At 42.4% G+C, this 14988-nt stretch overlaps 1 protein-coding gene across 7 annotated transcripts in view; it reads right to left on the reverse strand.

Annotated features, from left to right (window-relative positions):
• LOC149350752 (uncharacterized) overlaps positions 1-14988 on the reverse strand; it is a 70019-nt gene that overhangs the window by 36327 nt on the left and 18704 nt on the right. For 5 of the 7 annotated variants that reach the window (XM_089579884.1, XM_089579880.1, XM_089579885.1 and 2 more), the window contains exons 8-14: positions 12883-13087; positions 9950-10094; positions 8847-8930; positions 6183-6419; positions 2950-3211; positions 2088-2527; positions 346-528 (exon numbers count right to left, since the gene is read on the reverse strand). In XM_089579884.1, coding sequence (XP_089436010.1) covers positions 346-528; positions 2088-2527; positions 2950-3211; positions 6183-6419; positions 8847-8930; positions 9950-10094; positions 12883-13087 — 1556 coding nt within the window. The remainder of the gene's footprint in view (positions 1-345; positions 529-2087; positions 2528-2949; positions 3212-6182; positions 6420-8846; positions 8931-9949; positions 10095-12882; positions 13088-14988) is intronic. The other 2 variants (XM_089579886.1, XM_089579887.1) reach the window with 1 other exon arrangement.

Raw genomic sequence — 14988 nt, forward strand, 5'->3', positions numbered from 1 at the left:
CTATCACGTAAACTCTCAATCATAGAAGCTTTGCAATGAGACCTCATATAATAAGAATACTACTAGTGCACTCAAAATTCAATAATGAATAAGTTAAGAAAGTTAGGTGGGCGGATGAGATTAAGAAGTTTGCGGGGATACAGTGGCGGCAACTGACAAAGGACAGGGTTAATTGGAGAGACATGGGAGAGGCCTTTGCCCTGCAGTGGGTGTAGTCAGGCTGATGATGATGATGATGATGATGATGATGATGATGACCTGAAAACTTAACACTCACAATCAAAGCCTTTTCAAGTGCAGTTAATCCTTCTGCAAACCAGTTATTTCTTAGTCGCAGAGGCTTACCAGTTCTCCTTGATGCACCTTCAGGCTTACCAGTTCTCCACGATGTATCTTCATGTGTTTTTTGCAGCTTACTGATGTCTTGAAAGTTTTTTGGCAGTAGGGGCACATAAATGGCCTGGCATTTGTGTGAGTACACATGTGTCGCTTCAAGGACCCGTTCGTAGTAAACGTCGCGTTGCAAACCTGGAATGATAGGGACCAATGTGTGAGAGCAAACATGAAAGCATTTGGCTATGTGCTCACTAGGGCCTGTTGTGTACCTTGCAGAGGAAATCAGAAATGGCACGCAAATGAGACCAAAGTAAGCAGATACAAAGACAAGCTTTCAGCAGTCAGGTGAAAGCATTACTTAATTATGCTTCCAGCAGTCAAGGATTTCACACTAAATAAATAATCTTTTGAGGTACTATCATTTATTAACAAATCATGACCAATTTCCTATCATTTGCTGTTGGAAAGACTATTAAAGTTTTTCACAGTCGTTTCATGATTGTTTTTCTTGTCACTCTAGTGTATATGCCAGGTGCCCCAGCTAAATGTAACCAAGCTTTTAGCCCCGTGAAACCAATTGAGATCTACTGAGAGTCGCCTGGCCCAATCTGCAGTATTTTTTTTGTTCTCCAAACGTCATTAATTAGTAAACACTAACTAGCTAATTTCTTAATTATTGGCTTCAGGAACAAAGTGTCAATACAGAAGTTGTAGGCCGTCTTGAAAAACAGCTGACTGAAATGTTTGCATCAAGCTACCGTTTACATGAAGAGTTTTTTTTACCGGCCTTAAGCCATAACTTGCACAATAAACAAAAAAAAAAGCTTTCACGTGACAACAGTGGCACTTCCAACATTCCGAGATGCGTCTCGGGGAACAAAATTCGCTTTTTTTCTGAAGTGCTCTCTCAAATGAGGCTTTCCGCGCACACTGGGGCAGAGATGTGAGCCAGCAGCTGGTCATGTGATAGCTCCCTTTGAAGGCGAATAAATAAAGCTACATAAATCGTACCTTGATGGAAACAGTGCTGTTTGCCACTTATCGAGATGAGCTACAACTTCTGTGTTGACACTGTTCCTAAAGCTAATAATTTAAAATAAGTCAGCTAATTAGTCTTTACAAATTAAATTTGAAGAACAAAAACATATGCAGACTAGACCACGCGACTCAGAACAACATTCTGATGGTTTTACTAGGCTAGGATGCTCAGTCTTTTTTAAAAGCTTGGTTACATTTAGCTGGGACACCCGGCATATGCACAGGTCATGGCAATGAAACATTGCTATTAGTCAGCGCTAGCGTTTCAATCAATCCTTTTTCCACCATCCATATACCTGTGTACTGCTGTTAACAAAGTATGTTGAACCAACTAGCCCAGCAACATCTGTGAAGTCTCTGATCATGTACATATTCACCTGCAATTTATTTCGTTTACCAATCAGCTGATCTGAGTGAAGCCATCTGAGGGAGGTATGATTTACGTTAAAAATACTTACAAGAGCTCAGCAAACCAGTGGCTCACTATAGTGGCTCCTCTAAACTTGTTCCAGTGCACATCAGCAGTGAACATGTTTTCCAGAGTCCTCCACATATGACATCTGCATGCTTGGGCAGAGAATCTAAGAAAATAATATCCCAGTCTGCACATGTCTAGAGCCAGTGGGCCTAACTTTATATGTACTTTAAAACAGCAAGGTAATGAGTGAACAGTGCAGTGTGCTCTCCAACACTGCAAAATGCTTCCTACTCACAGCACACTTGTGTTCCCGGATGCCAGTGTGAGTCTTGACATGAGCCTTGAGCACACCATTGGATACAAAGCTCCGCTGGCACTCTGTGCAGTGGAAGGGCTTCTCGCCCGTGTGTGAGCGAATGTGCTGCTTGAGGTGGCTGGACTTCTTGAAGCCCACTAGGCACATGCTGCACTTGTAGGGGCGTTCCTGAGTACCTAATGGCCTCTTGGCATCGCCGTCATCAATGGCTGCCTCACCAGCAGCTTCTGAGATGAAGATGGGCTCCTGAATGGGAATGAATGATGACAGGTCTTCAGAAATGACCCCTGTGGCTCCACGAATGTTGGTGGGCACGTGCAAGCCATCTGCTTCACGACAGTGGGCAGCCACATGCATCTTGCAGCGTCCAGATGAGCTGAAGCTCTTGTTGCAAATGCCACAGGTGTAGGGTTTGTCCCCTGGAACAAACACACAACAAAATAACAGAAGTCCAACTTTGAAGCAGAGGTTCTCAATCTTTCTAAAAGTCTCAAGGAGCCCCAAAGGCTTCCAAAAGGTGCCAAGGAACTTAACGCGTGTTGGCTTCCATCTGTCCCTGAATAACGTACATGAAAAAAAAAAAAACCATGCAGACATATACAACCCCTCAGAAAAATGGCCAACTTCACTAATAATGACTGGCTGTAAAGTGGGACAGTCTGCTATAAGCAATTAGTGCTGGTTGGTCTCAAAATTAAATTCGTGGAGGAAAGGTGGGAGTTAAAGCATGCAGGAACTGAGGTGCTCGGGGAATCCAAAAAGCCCTTGAAGGAACCCAAGCGTTCCACGGAAATGAGTTTAAAAACCCCTGCACTTAAGGTAGTAGATATGAGAATCTAACCTGTGTGAATGCGCATATGAACCTTCAGGGAGCCCCGTGTAGAGAACAGGTGCTGACAGGTAGGGCACTGGAACTGCTTGACACCAAGGTGGGTCGCTCGGGTGTGCGCTGTCAGGGTGCTCTTGACAGCAAATGCACGAAAGCAGTGGCTGCACTTATATGGCTTCTCTTGGGTGTGAATTCGGATGTGGCGCACAAGGTCACTGGGCTTCTTGAACTCCTTGGTGCAGTACATGCATTGGTGCCACCGCACGTTTCCCACCTGCAGTGGATTGCAATAATGAGCTTACAGCAGTACACGCCAAGTGGCATGCAACTGTGTGAACCCAGCCAGACCATCACAAGAACAAATGGCCTTGCATGACGTGAAACATTCAGAGGCCCACTGCCAAACACACACAAGAAAAGAGGAGCACCAGGCAGTAGATATAATATGGCATGGGATAGGAGAACGTGGCAACACCTAGAGCAACAACAGCATAGGGAAGAGTTATTCTGTCCAGGTGAAGCGTGAAGCAATTTCTAGGCACTTACACTCAAACAATGCAGTCTGCAGATCTCCTGTTACTTACACTAATTTATAGTTTGTCGTGTTGATACAGTCAATAAATATTACTGTTTAATTCTGGCCAAGGGAGTGACCTCGAGACACACCATAGTGAAAGGCTTTGAAATGATTTTGACTGTCTGGGTTTCTTCAATCACAACATAACCTCTGTACAAGAACATTTTTGCACTTTGCATCCACCGAGGTCCCGCTGCTGTGGCTGAGATCAAACCCTCATGCTCTGCAGCAGAACACCATAGCCACTGGTACTAGTATAGGCCACCATTTCTAAGTAAACTTGGGAAAAACTGCGTGAAAAACAAGAGACGAAGGACAAGAAACAAAAACCACACACAGTGCACACTTCCAACTCTTTCATTTGAAAGTGATACAAAGAACCCTATTCATAATCTCGCCAAACATCTAGCAAACTTACCACACTTACAAAAAAACAAGATGACAATGCATGACACACTGCTCACAACTAAAAGTGTACCAGCACTGGAACGAAGTGAAGGATGAAAAAAAAAAAAAAAAATGGTGGGTGGTTTAGTATTGCTGAACATGAAATATTGGGCGAAAGCACAGTAGTAGTAGTAGTAGATGTAGTAGTAGTAGTAGTAGTAGTGGCCACTGGAACGTTGATAACTGGTCTGTTTACTCCGTAGTGTCCGTGGCTCAAGTACAGCAACTGACCAACTGACATATCTTCATAAAGGGAATATGGCGGGAGAGCATGCGTTCTGCCATGGCAATTAGTGGAGGCAAATCGGGAGGCATCAGCAGATACTTGTAGCCGTTACAAACTAGATGAGCCAGCTGGACCTCGTGAAGTAGTGCTTTTCCACTAACACCCCTCAATACACAAAAGCATAAACAGTTTATGGCGACGCACATGACTAAACAAGCCTTGAACAAGCAAATTATCAAAAATAAAAAGAAAAAATGAAAAATGAGGCGCGATGAACGATGAACAAGAGATGACTTAATGGCCACTGGCCTAGTGCGTGTGCTCCATCCCGTGCCACTGCCAGCTTCGTCTTCTTCGTAACAATACGATATGGATATGCCATGGATATGGATATGCCATGGTGATGGGTAGCACATGCAGACCAATGGTGAATGGATTTTTCATCACTAAGACGGCAGGTGTGTAGCCAGCCAACCAGAACATGCGTTTTAAGTGCGCTACGTCTGTTGTGCCTGTGTTTTCATGTAGTTTGCATGTACGGTGCGTCGTGCTACCATCGATAATTTCACTTAGTTTTCGTTGTCTCTGTGTGCGCACGATGGCAGCCGCAAAATGGCAGAGCCTCCCCTTTTCCATAAAAATGGAAATTAGTATTAAGAGAGTTGAACAAGGTGAAATCTGAAGTCACCGCAGCATACAAGATTCCAAGTATGCTGAGCATCATTCTGAAAAGCAAGGCTGATGTTCGGGCTAAAGCGGAGAACAGACCACGTGGAAAAGCCAAGTCTCTGCGATGCTTGCAGAACGTGCTTTCGGTTCTGGTGGCGTACAGGCCCAATCAAAAAGCATGGATGACCTCCGACCTTTTTGCCAAGTGGCTGAAGTCTTGGAACGACAACCCGGTAGGTCACGATCACAATGTCTGCCTCATCACAGACAACAGCTGTACCCACCGCTGCAGTGCTAGTTTCACCAACATAGCACTTTGCTTCCTGCCGCTGAACGCTATGTCGGTGCTTTGGCCCTTGGACCACGAGATAATCTGCATGGTGAAAGCTGACTGTAGGAAATGTCTGACTGAACAGCTCCTGTAGAACCCAAGAACTTAAGAGACCTAAAAAAGTCCTCTCAGCCACCAAGTCAATGCTGAGTGGGTCGTGGAATGATGACAAAATGAAACTATACAGAACTGCTTCCGACATTCTGGTCTCTGCTTTCCCGGAGAAGAAGACTGAGAAAATTCTTTGTCGGGTGAGCTCAACGAAGCCGTTGCAGGTCTTGATTATTTGTGGAACCAGCTGTCCGAATTTCCTGCTGCTATTTGTGATCGGCTAGCCATAGGCAACTTTGCGTCCGCGGACAACAACGCTGAGACCATGAGAGAGCTTGCGGCGAATACATCATAAAAAAGACGCCACTGCTGCAAACTGTGATGAGGACTTTGAGAGAATCTGTGCCCACATGCTTCAACACACACTGTGCACTCAGCATGGTTCATCGCTATTGCGTGTCAATAGAAGGCTGCGGTCTCAGCTGTTCGCTGTCTATCGATGCCATTGAAAATGTGTTCTTTCCGAGACAATGAAGATGAAGAAACATAAAAACTCCCTATTTCGCTCGGTAACCTGTGCACAGTAAGTGCCTATCACAAAAATACATTTTTTTCTATCTTGTGTGTTTGTATGCTGTTAAATTTACTGCTACTTTTAAATCGAATTACACGTTGTATCGAACTTGTAGGCATTTTTTTGTGAGTTCAGACTGTAGAAAATGTTTTATTCAAAATATCCAGCAGATATAGAACACAAAAGATAGAGACAAGCAATGACAATAAGTACATAAAAACCAAATTAATGAGTTTGCACATCATGCTGGCAACATAAGATGGTAACTTCTGATGGTCTGCACCTTACAAAAGTATGCACACCGCATCAAAGAAACTGATTCATACAAAGTACACCAGAGAATAAGAGAATTAGAAATGAAATGACTTGCCATCCTATAGATGTGCATCTTGATCTGCCCTGTCGCAGTGTCAGCAACAGACATCACCATGGCTGACTCTGTTGTGGAAGCCACTTTCTCGACTGCTTCCTCGACTGGGTTGGAAGGTGGCACAAAGCTGTTCTCCTTCGTGCCAGATGCCACAGTTTCCTCAGGAGGTGGGAGAGGTTTTTTGGGCTCACTGGTATTTGTTGATGGGCTGTGAGTGAGCCCACTATTGACAAGCACCTGGCAAAAAACAACAAAAACAAAATAAAGGACGTTTCACAAAGGTGCACCCTCAAAACTATACCCCCACGCTGCAGCTTCTTTGGAGGTTGTGTGAACATAACATTGTGTGAACCACCGAAATCTACAACTTAGCGGTACAGCAGAGCGATGAAAATAATTTCTCATATCAACAAGCTCGCCATATGAATAACTTACTTTTGAGATGGTTTGGTTTATGGGGGTTTAACATCCCAAAGCGACTCAGGCTACGAGGGACGCCATAGTGGAGGGCTCCGGAAATTTCGACCACCTGGGGTACTTTATCATGCACTGACACTGCACAGCACACGGGCCTCTAAATTTTGCGACCGCGCGGTGGATCCCTGCCATTGTCAGTATATCCCACCATTTGAGCATACCTCGGTAAAATATCACTGATTTGGTTTAAGTTCACAGTGTTTTTTTTTTTTGTTCTGTCAGGAGAGTTCCTCATGTTCTATTATAGTTTATGCTCTCTGCAGTGTGCCCTTCAATGAAAAGCAATGCTCACCTCGCACCACCCACAATGTGCTTTCAGCTCATCACTACATGGTGCCACAGTGCTTTTGCATTTCCTGAAGTGGCAACCACAGTCCACTAAAACTTGCATCAATGAGGCATACATCACAGTGCCACAACAGTTTTGGGGGTGGAAACTGAAATGATCGCTACTCTACACTAAAAATGTCTAGTCGCCGTATGGAGGGTGAGATTTATATTAGTTTTTGGTACATCTCTTTTGCCGACATGCAAATCACCATCGTGTTCAGTGATCATGGTTTTTAGAATCAGGATACATAAAGCTGGCACATGCACTGATCACACAATTCTCAGTTAAAATCTTCTACAGCATTTCTAAAAAAAACTGCTGCGGAACTGAACACCTTAGACAGCAATCTTTCCATTGCGCCGGAAAAAACTGGGTGTCTAAAATTCAGTGTTCGGTCCCTTAAACATAAAATAACACAGGAAGACTACACAAAGTAATATGGGGCTTCTTGCTAAACCATTGTCTCAGGACTGACATATCATGCAAGTTGACTCTGCTCACTACAGACTCCAGAGCAAAGCGACCTGAATGCAAGAATGAATGCACGTTTTTGTTATCACCAAAAATGGGAGCTTGTCACAGACCCCAAGGGTGCATAATTATCTTTTATTCTTGGCTGCAATAGTTCCTACAGAATATTTTACCCAAAATTCAAGAATTCCAAGATCTCAAGGATACAAAAATGCAATAATCAAGGAGGACGACAAATTTTTTTGGATCACCCAAATTAAAAATTCTCTGATTCTTGGTTAGCTCAGATTTCCCTCTCCACAGCCACCATAGCTGCTGCTTTTTCCCTGGCCTTTCGGCGGAAAATGATTTCAGCCAACATGAATAAGTATGTCTGGATTCTCACCCTGAGCACACAACTTTGAGCTAAAGCCAATTACTCATAAAAAAAATTGCAAGTCCAGAGGCCCGACATTCGATGCCCTGAACATTCACAAGAACATCGTCGAGTTCCTATGAATGCATCTCCATTCCAGTGATACCAGCTTGTTTTCTGGTCTTCTTTCCAGGTTAATGTGCAGAAGGCATACTTTTCGATTTTTCGGCATGCTGCATGTCTGGCAGTGTCTTTCAAAATGACAGATGTTTTTCCCAGTGGCATGTGAGCCTTGTCAAGTGAAAATTTTCTTTTGGAGCTCACAATGGTTTTAAGAAAAACTCTAATAGTACTCTATTTTTATGACTCGCAAATTTGTGCACTTGATACACAATGACCACAGTTCTCCTTCCTTGGTATTCACATGTCTAACAAAGTCTTCCTACTGTCTTCACTAAACTTCTGTATTCTACAATTTTCCTTTTGTATTAGAATTGCCCATTTACTTCTTAAATGTCCACCATTCAAAAGCCCATTTATATGAGCTGGGACGTCTGTACCTTCTAGTATTTCCCAATAAAAATTTATGGTGAAAAAAAAAACAAAAACAGCGTTTGCAACCGCTCCAAGAGGTACTGCTTCTTTCTGTAAGGCAGCAAACATTTTCTTTGCAGCTCAAAGAATTCAAACTTTTAAAACTTGAAGATGCTTTGGGCAATAAAACAAAACTCTTTGTATATTTCAGAATTATTAAAATACTCTTTCTTTCTGTGTTACAAGCATAATGTTATAAGTGTTCGCCATAATTTTCATCAAAGTTAGTATCAGAAAAAATTTCACATTACTGCCTAATATTTCAATTTCAAAAGTATACTATAAATAGTGCATTCATTTAGCTTCACTTTGATGTGCTGTACGTTAATGTAACTAACAATGTTTTCAGTCAAAATAATTAACTACACCTGCACAAAAATGTCCCTTTTCCCCATGGCAAGGAAACTGACTTCAACAAGCAAACAAAAATGGGTACCTGCTGTAAAAGGTCTGCGTTGCTTCGATTCAACAGGTCATTCTCATCTAAGCCTTCACGGCGGCTCTGCACCACCACGGAAGCCTGCACAGGACCAAAAACGTTTGCCACATTCGCACAAGGACAATAAAAGAAATTTTGATACGATTCTATGTTGCACAATAAGTTCATTAAAACCAGTTGCTGGGCGTTGGTTCATTCTTAATAAAGGTAAAGTTGCACAGTGCTAAAGAAAGACATGCACAGTGCAGGACAGGTGCTGTTGTATAGAATAAGTTGTATAAGACACTACTTGACCACTCAACCAAGCCAAAGGGTTTTCGCTTGCTTACAAACAGACAAAGAACACCTCTGATGATACCATTCACACTTGCATGGACTACCCATTGTATAATAATAAATCTTGCATCATTTTCGTCACTCTGGCTTAACCAGTGGCCCAAAGCATTAGCTACGCTTGCTCAACGATGCTGAACCAAGAGATCATAAAAATACTAACCGAAACTTACTGATCACAGTTGCAATATACAACACCACAGATGAAGTGGTGAGTTCGATTAGAGTGCAGGGAAATACAAGAGGCCACACAGAAAGCTCTCCTCTTGTGAACAAAATAAATCTAAATGTACCCACAAGCACAGTCAAGGAACTTTCACTTCTAGTTTCTTCAAGGAAAAAGGTCACCCACAAAATGCCCATTACAGTACCCCTGACACATACTTAAGGGAAGTCACTAGAATAAAAACAATAACTTAAAGCTATAGGCTGTTGCCATGTATGCACAAAAAACTGCAGACTTGGAAAAGTATATGTCCTGATCACCTCCAGTAAAGCTAGACTACGCTACACCTTCTTTACTGATTCTCCCCTCAAAAATACTGTCTAACAACATTTATTTGCCCTCATGATTCTAAATAATAATGCTCAGATTAAATAAGACTTCATCAAGAATATACTAAGGGCGCTACTCTTAGAAGCTATGACAATATGCAATAGATGACCAACATGACGGAGTAAAATTACAAGGTACATTCTCAGACACTCATGGAAGCCCACTAGAGAGGAGAACTCTCAGGCAAGAAGGCAGGAAAATATGAGCCCACCTGCTGGTGCAGGGTTTTGGACAGGGACTCCAGTGCTTCCTTCCTCGAAAGGCTGGTCGACAGGTTCATTTGACCTGAATGCACCCGGCTCATGTGTGCATTCAGGCTGCCCAATCGCCGAAAAGCACATGTGCACTCTTGGCACCTGCACAGAACAACAACAGACTGCCGAATATGCACACTCATTCAAGGTGTGAAGAGGATGTTTTATTTATTTATTTATTTACTGAATACTGCACACCCTGGCAGAAGGGGCAAGAGTAGCAAAAGTAGGACACAAAAAACAATAATGAACGTGTCAAGGAGTAACAATAATGAACTCGCATTACACAATAGTAAAATGGAGTACATCAGTCATAACAGAAATCAAGAAAGGGAGAAATATTTAATTGCAAAAACCCGGAAATACCACTCAAAGTTCGTCAAGATTTAATCAGGTCAGTCAAGTCGATGCTATTTGTTAGGTAAGGTGGCAGTCGGTTCCATTCTTCTATTGTGTGTGTAAAAAAAAGAATAGTTAAAAGTATTAATTCTAGAATTATAAGGAGTTATTTGTTGTTCGTGCTGATGCCTCGTAAGACGGGTGTCAAGTGGTTCCAGGTAGGGAAGGGGGCTCATTAGCAACTTATATTGTGTTTTAGCAAAAACAGAAATTTAAGTCTTTCAATCTCACATTGCAGCTGGAGTACTGGAATATTATGCTTCTTCATAAGGTCAGTTGGCAAATCTGTTCTTCAATATTTTGAAAAAATTAAACGAACAGCTTTGCGGAGGATGCTTTCGACTGTGTTAATGCTGTCTTGTGTACGGGTCCAAACAGTGGAAGCATATTCAACCATTATGATTGATGAATATGCTAAGAGTCTTATATCCAGTGGATTTTGCTCGAATTCATGTCATAGAAAAGACAGCTTTCGAAACGAAGATACACACATTTTAGAAACATGCCTGTTCCAGTTAAGTTTATTAGTTATAGTGACACCAAGGTATCTATACTTACTAACTTCAATTAGAGGATGCAACGAAAGACTGTGCTAAATGAATGTGTGACTCGCTTGTTTGTTATTTTCATGAAGACTGTTCAGTTGTTGAATACTGTGAAGTTGTTCAGTTTCATGTCCCACTTACTGCACCACGCGTAGAAAAATACACAAAAGAAAAAGAAAAATGCATCAGATTACCAACTAATCCCGGACGAAGTTTTAATGAAAAATAAAGGTATTAAAAGACCTTTTTTACAAATACTCTGTCCCATATGATTTAGTCAGCTAAAGTTAAGGCTGGGGTGGACACACTCATATATAAGGCAAGGAGAGATTTGCAGTCGCTGACTCTGGCAGTGAGCTCTTATGATTCTGGGCAATTTTCTAAAATATGTGAGGAGGAATGCATTCGCACTAGAAAGCTGAGACAACTATGAATTCTCGAAACAGGAGCCCTGAAATTATAGGCAATGCTCATGCCATCATCACAGCTAAATGGCTGCTACCAACACCTGAGTATACAAGCATGCCAATAGCATAGTGCTGATACAAGAGCATATTGCTAGAAAACGAACTGAAAAGTTCTCCAAATTTTCAGCACTTCACAAAAAGTTCAGAACCAGAAAAAGCACAGAACTACAGGGCTAAAAGTCAAATCATGATCAGCTTAATAAATCAGAAAAGAGTATTCTAAAAGATCCCACTTTTTCAAGATTGTCTAAGTTTACCCTCAACCTCAACTTCGCCATGAGGGAAGGGAGGAAGGTGGGAGCGAAAGGAAAAAGAGGTGCCGTAGTGTAGGGCTCTGGAATAATTTCGACCACCTGGGGATCTTTAACGTGCACTGACATCACATAGAACAAGGGTGCTTTTTGGCAAAACACAAAAGCCACCCCTTTGTGCAATGCGATGTCAGTGCACATTAAAGATCTCAAAATGGTTGAAACTATACGAGAGCCCTCCCTTGCGGCACCTCTTTCTCTGTCCCCTTGCACTCCCACCTTCCTCCCTTCCCTCATAGCGTGGTTGAGGTGTCCACCAAGAAGTGAGACAGTTACTGTGTCATTTCCTTTCCTCAAATGCCACTAATTCTCCAAAACAAAGCCTTCATGTGAAGCTCAGCCACCCTTCTGCAGCACCTCCCCTTCATCCAGTGGCACTGTGAGAGATTCACATTTTCACCCAGCTTGCTTACCGTATCATGTGACTTCAAATTTTTTTCAGAGCACAACATTCCTACTCTCCATACTGCTGAATTTGGAACGATGTGGCTACCCCCAGCTAATGTTCCATTGATTAACAAGCACCTTTGAAGCACTCTACCTGCGTCAGCACCATTACTGCCGTGGAACACTTGTAAAGTTAATTCAGTCCTCTCATGCATTAATTTTCAGAAGTAAATGAGAACAGTATTTCTGCACATCACGTAAACAACACCTCGTGCATCAATGTGCACTGCACCTGACAGCATAGATGCACTCGAATGCTTCTGCTAGTGGAGGCAGGTTCGGGTACAGTGCCTAATCTTTTCTTCCTTTTTTTGATCATTCTACAGCAAACAACAACGAAGCATTGTGGTTTTCCACTTAAATATTAAATACGAAACCCAAGAGGGTAGGCCATACAGCTGTCGCTGTAATATGCAGCTAAGAAGGAAATGAGTAAGTGCCTTTTGTCAAACAGGGTGCTTCCTCTGGTGTTTGTTTACGGGCACTCATAGGTGCAATTTTCAGTAGTCAATCTTCAAATCTTGCCGCTTTTAAACACCATCTGGTTTGAGATTAAATTTTACTACTGGCACACTTTTTCAAAACTGAATTTTACAGCACGCACATTTTAATGGCTGTGAAAGTAAATTTGAACCATGCATCAAAGAGCTGGAATTAAAGAGGTTACAGCTTTGGGACAACAGAAAAAAATGGCAGCAAATGCTTTCTTGCTCATGCCCACCTGAATACAACAGCGTTCTGGTCGTTGGATGGTGTAGAGTGGACCCTCTGAATGTGCGCGCGCAGGTTACCCCTCTGAGAGAAAGCTGCAGAGCAGAACTCGCACCGGTGCGGCCGCAACCCACTGTGCTTGCTCAAGTGAATCTGCAGGGCACCTTTCTGGTTGAAGGTCTTGTGGCAGATGTTGCACCCAAAGGGCCGCTCCCCTGCACAGAGCACTTATTGCTCATATACTTCCTCCTGCACTGTCACTGTGTCAGCTGTTAAGCCTCTTAAACAGAGAAGTGCACAGCACTGGCTCTGCATGTGCGCCTCCGCCTGAGGCACTAGAAAACAACTTGGCAGACTTTTATAAATTGTGCCAATTAAATCAGAAATTCTTCTTTTCGGGAGTCTTCTGACCTCTCAAAAGGAAACTCAGGATTTTCTTAATGTTGTGAGTTGGTAGCTGATTTAAGTTAGTGATTGAACTAGGCTGCAGGGCCAAAGGCAGTGCTTTGCATGACGAAACAATAACACCACAAACATTACTGGTATGACTCACTCTTCATCATCCACTAAATGGCTGAAATAGACATTGCAAGCAATTACACCATTTATGAAATGCCGGCAATGAGAAAAAGCAAGTAAAAAGCAAGCAAAAAGCAAACTCATTGCTGTCCACAGAAATGCCTTTACCATGGAACTGATAACAATTAGCAGCCAAACGAGAGCACCCATAAGGCTTCAAAGGAATTCCATACATTTTTCACATCACTTTGCAGTTTAGGAAAAATTTGCCCATATTCAGGGCTGATCGTAATCACTAGCTTGTTTGAATTCCACTAAACCTCAAGGGATTCCCTGTATGCTATAGGAGAAAATCGAAATGAGGTCACAACATGGGAAACATTAAAACTGATTTCTGCAAAACCAAGATGCTGCATGGCTGCATAGTTTGGTATAATGGACACAACACACCAACGCAATCACTAAGAAACAACTGTGAAAGTTTTCCTAAAATACATGACCTCCCACAATCCCACAAGTTACCCATATATTAGGCCTTTCAACACTTCTTGAAGAGATGTGAACTATGCTTCATGTGGATTCTGTAAGTTGTGTGGAGGCAGAAGCAAGAACAATTACAAAACGGTGCACACAAATGAAAATAATTCAACGAACAAAAATTCAAAACACCTGCAAACATACACACAGAAGAAGCAATGAAAAAAAGCAACACGACACACAAGGATCAAGGAACGTGACAACACGTGCGCTGACCAAGTCGACGCTCGAGTTTTGCGTTCTTTTGCGAATATCACACTATTACCCTTGCTGCAAATGTGCAAATGAACAAACTAGCCCAGACTGTCACTCTTAATTAGTTCATACAAAAGAAATCAATAGCCACCAAAGCCAAGGAATGCACAGGGTAGGGGTGTGCGAATATTCTAAAACTTTCAAACAGCAAATTGAATATCCTCCTATTCAGTTCAATGAACGAATAAAATAGTGCACGTTTAAAATTATTTCAAACAAACTGACTACAATCTCAAGTTTTCAAATAGCTGTCGAATAACAGGCACTAAGTTCAAATAGGGCACGCCATAGTTTTCTTCGATACCGTTTCATAAACTCACTTTTCAAAACAAAGGTCTTCTAATTGTCACATGCCTTTCCCAATGAAATGAGCAAGTGGAGCCAAATAAGGCAACCTATGTGCATGGCACAATGGCTACAAAAACCATGTAAGATACTCCAGAACGCTTCGCTGTTATGTTTATAGCGAAACAGGGATTGTTTTCCAAAGAGCTCCCTTAATTTATCCGGACATGGCAGGCAAGATTATATAAAGGAGCTACACCCTGCACATACCGTATCATCATCATCATCATCATCATCATCATCAGCCTGACTACACCCACTGCAGGGCAAAGGCCTCTCCCATGTCTCTCCAATTAACCCTGTCCTTTGTCAGTTGCCGCCACTGTATCCCCGCAAACTTCTTAATCTCATCCGCCCACCTAACTTTCTGCCGTCCCCTGCTACGTTTGCTTTCTCTTGGAACCCACTCCGTTACCCTTAAGGACCAGCGGTTATCTTGCCTTCGCATTACATGCCCTGC

This window comes from Amblyomma mixtum, chromosome 3 (assembly GCF_055824585.1).
Source record: "Amblyomma mixtum isolate Tamu chromosome 3, ASM5582458v1, whole genome shotgun sequence".
Lineage (NCBI taxonomy): Eukaryota > Metazoa > Arthropoda > Arachnida > Ixodida > Ixodidae > Amblyomma > Amblyomma mixtum.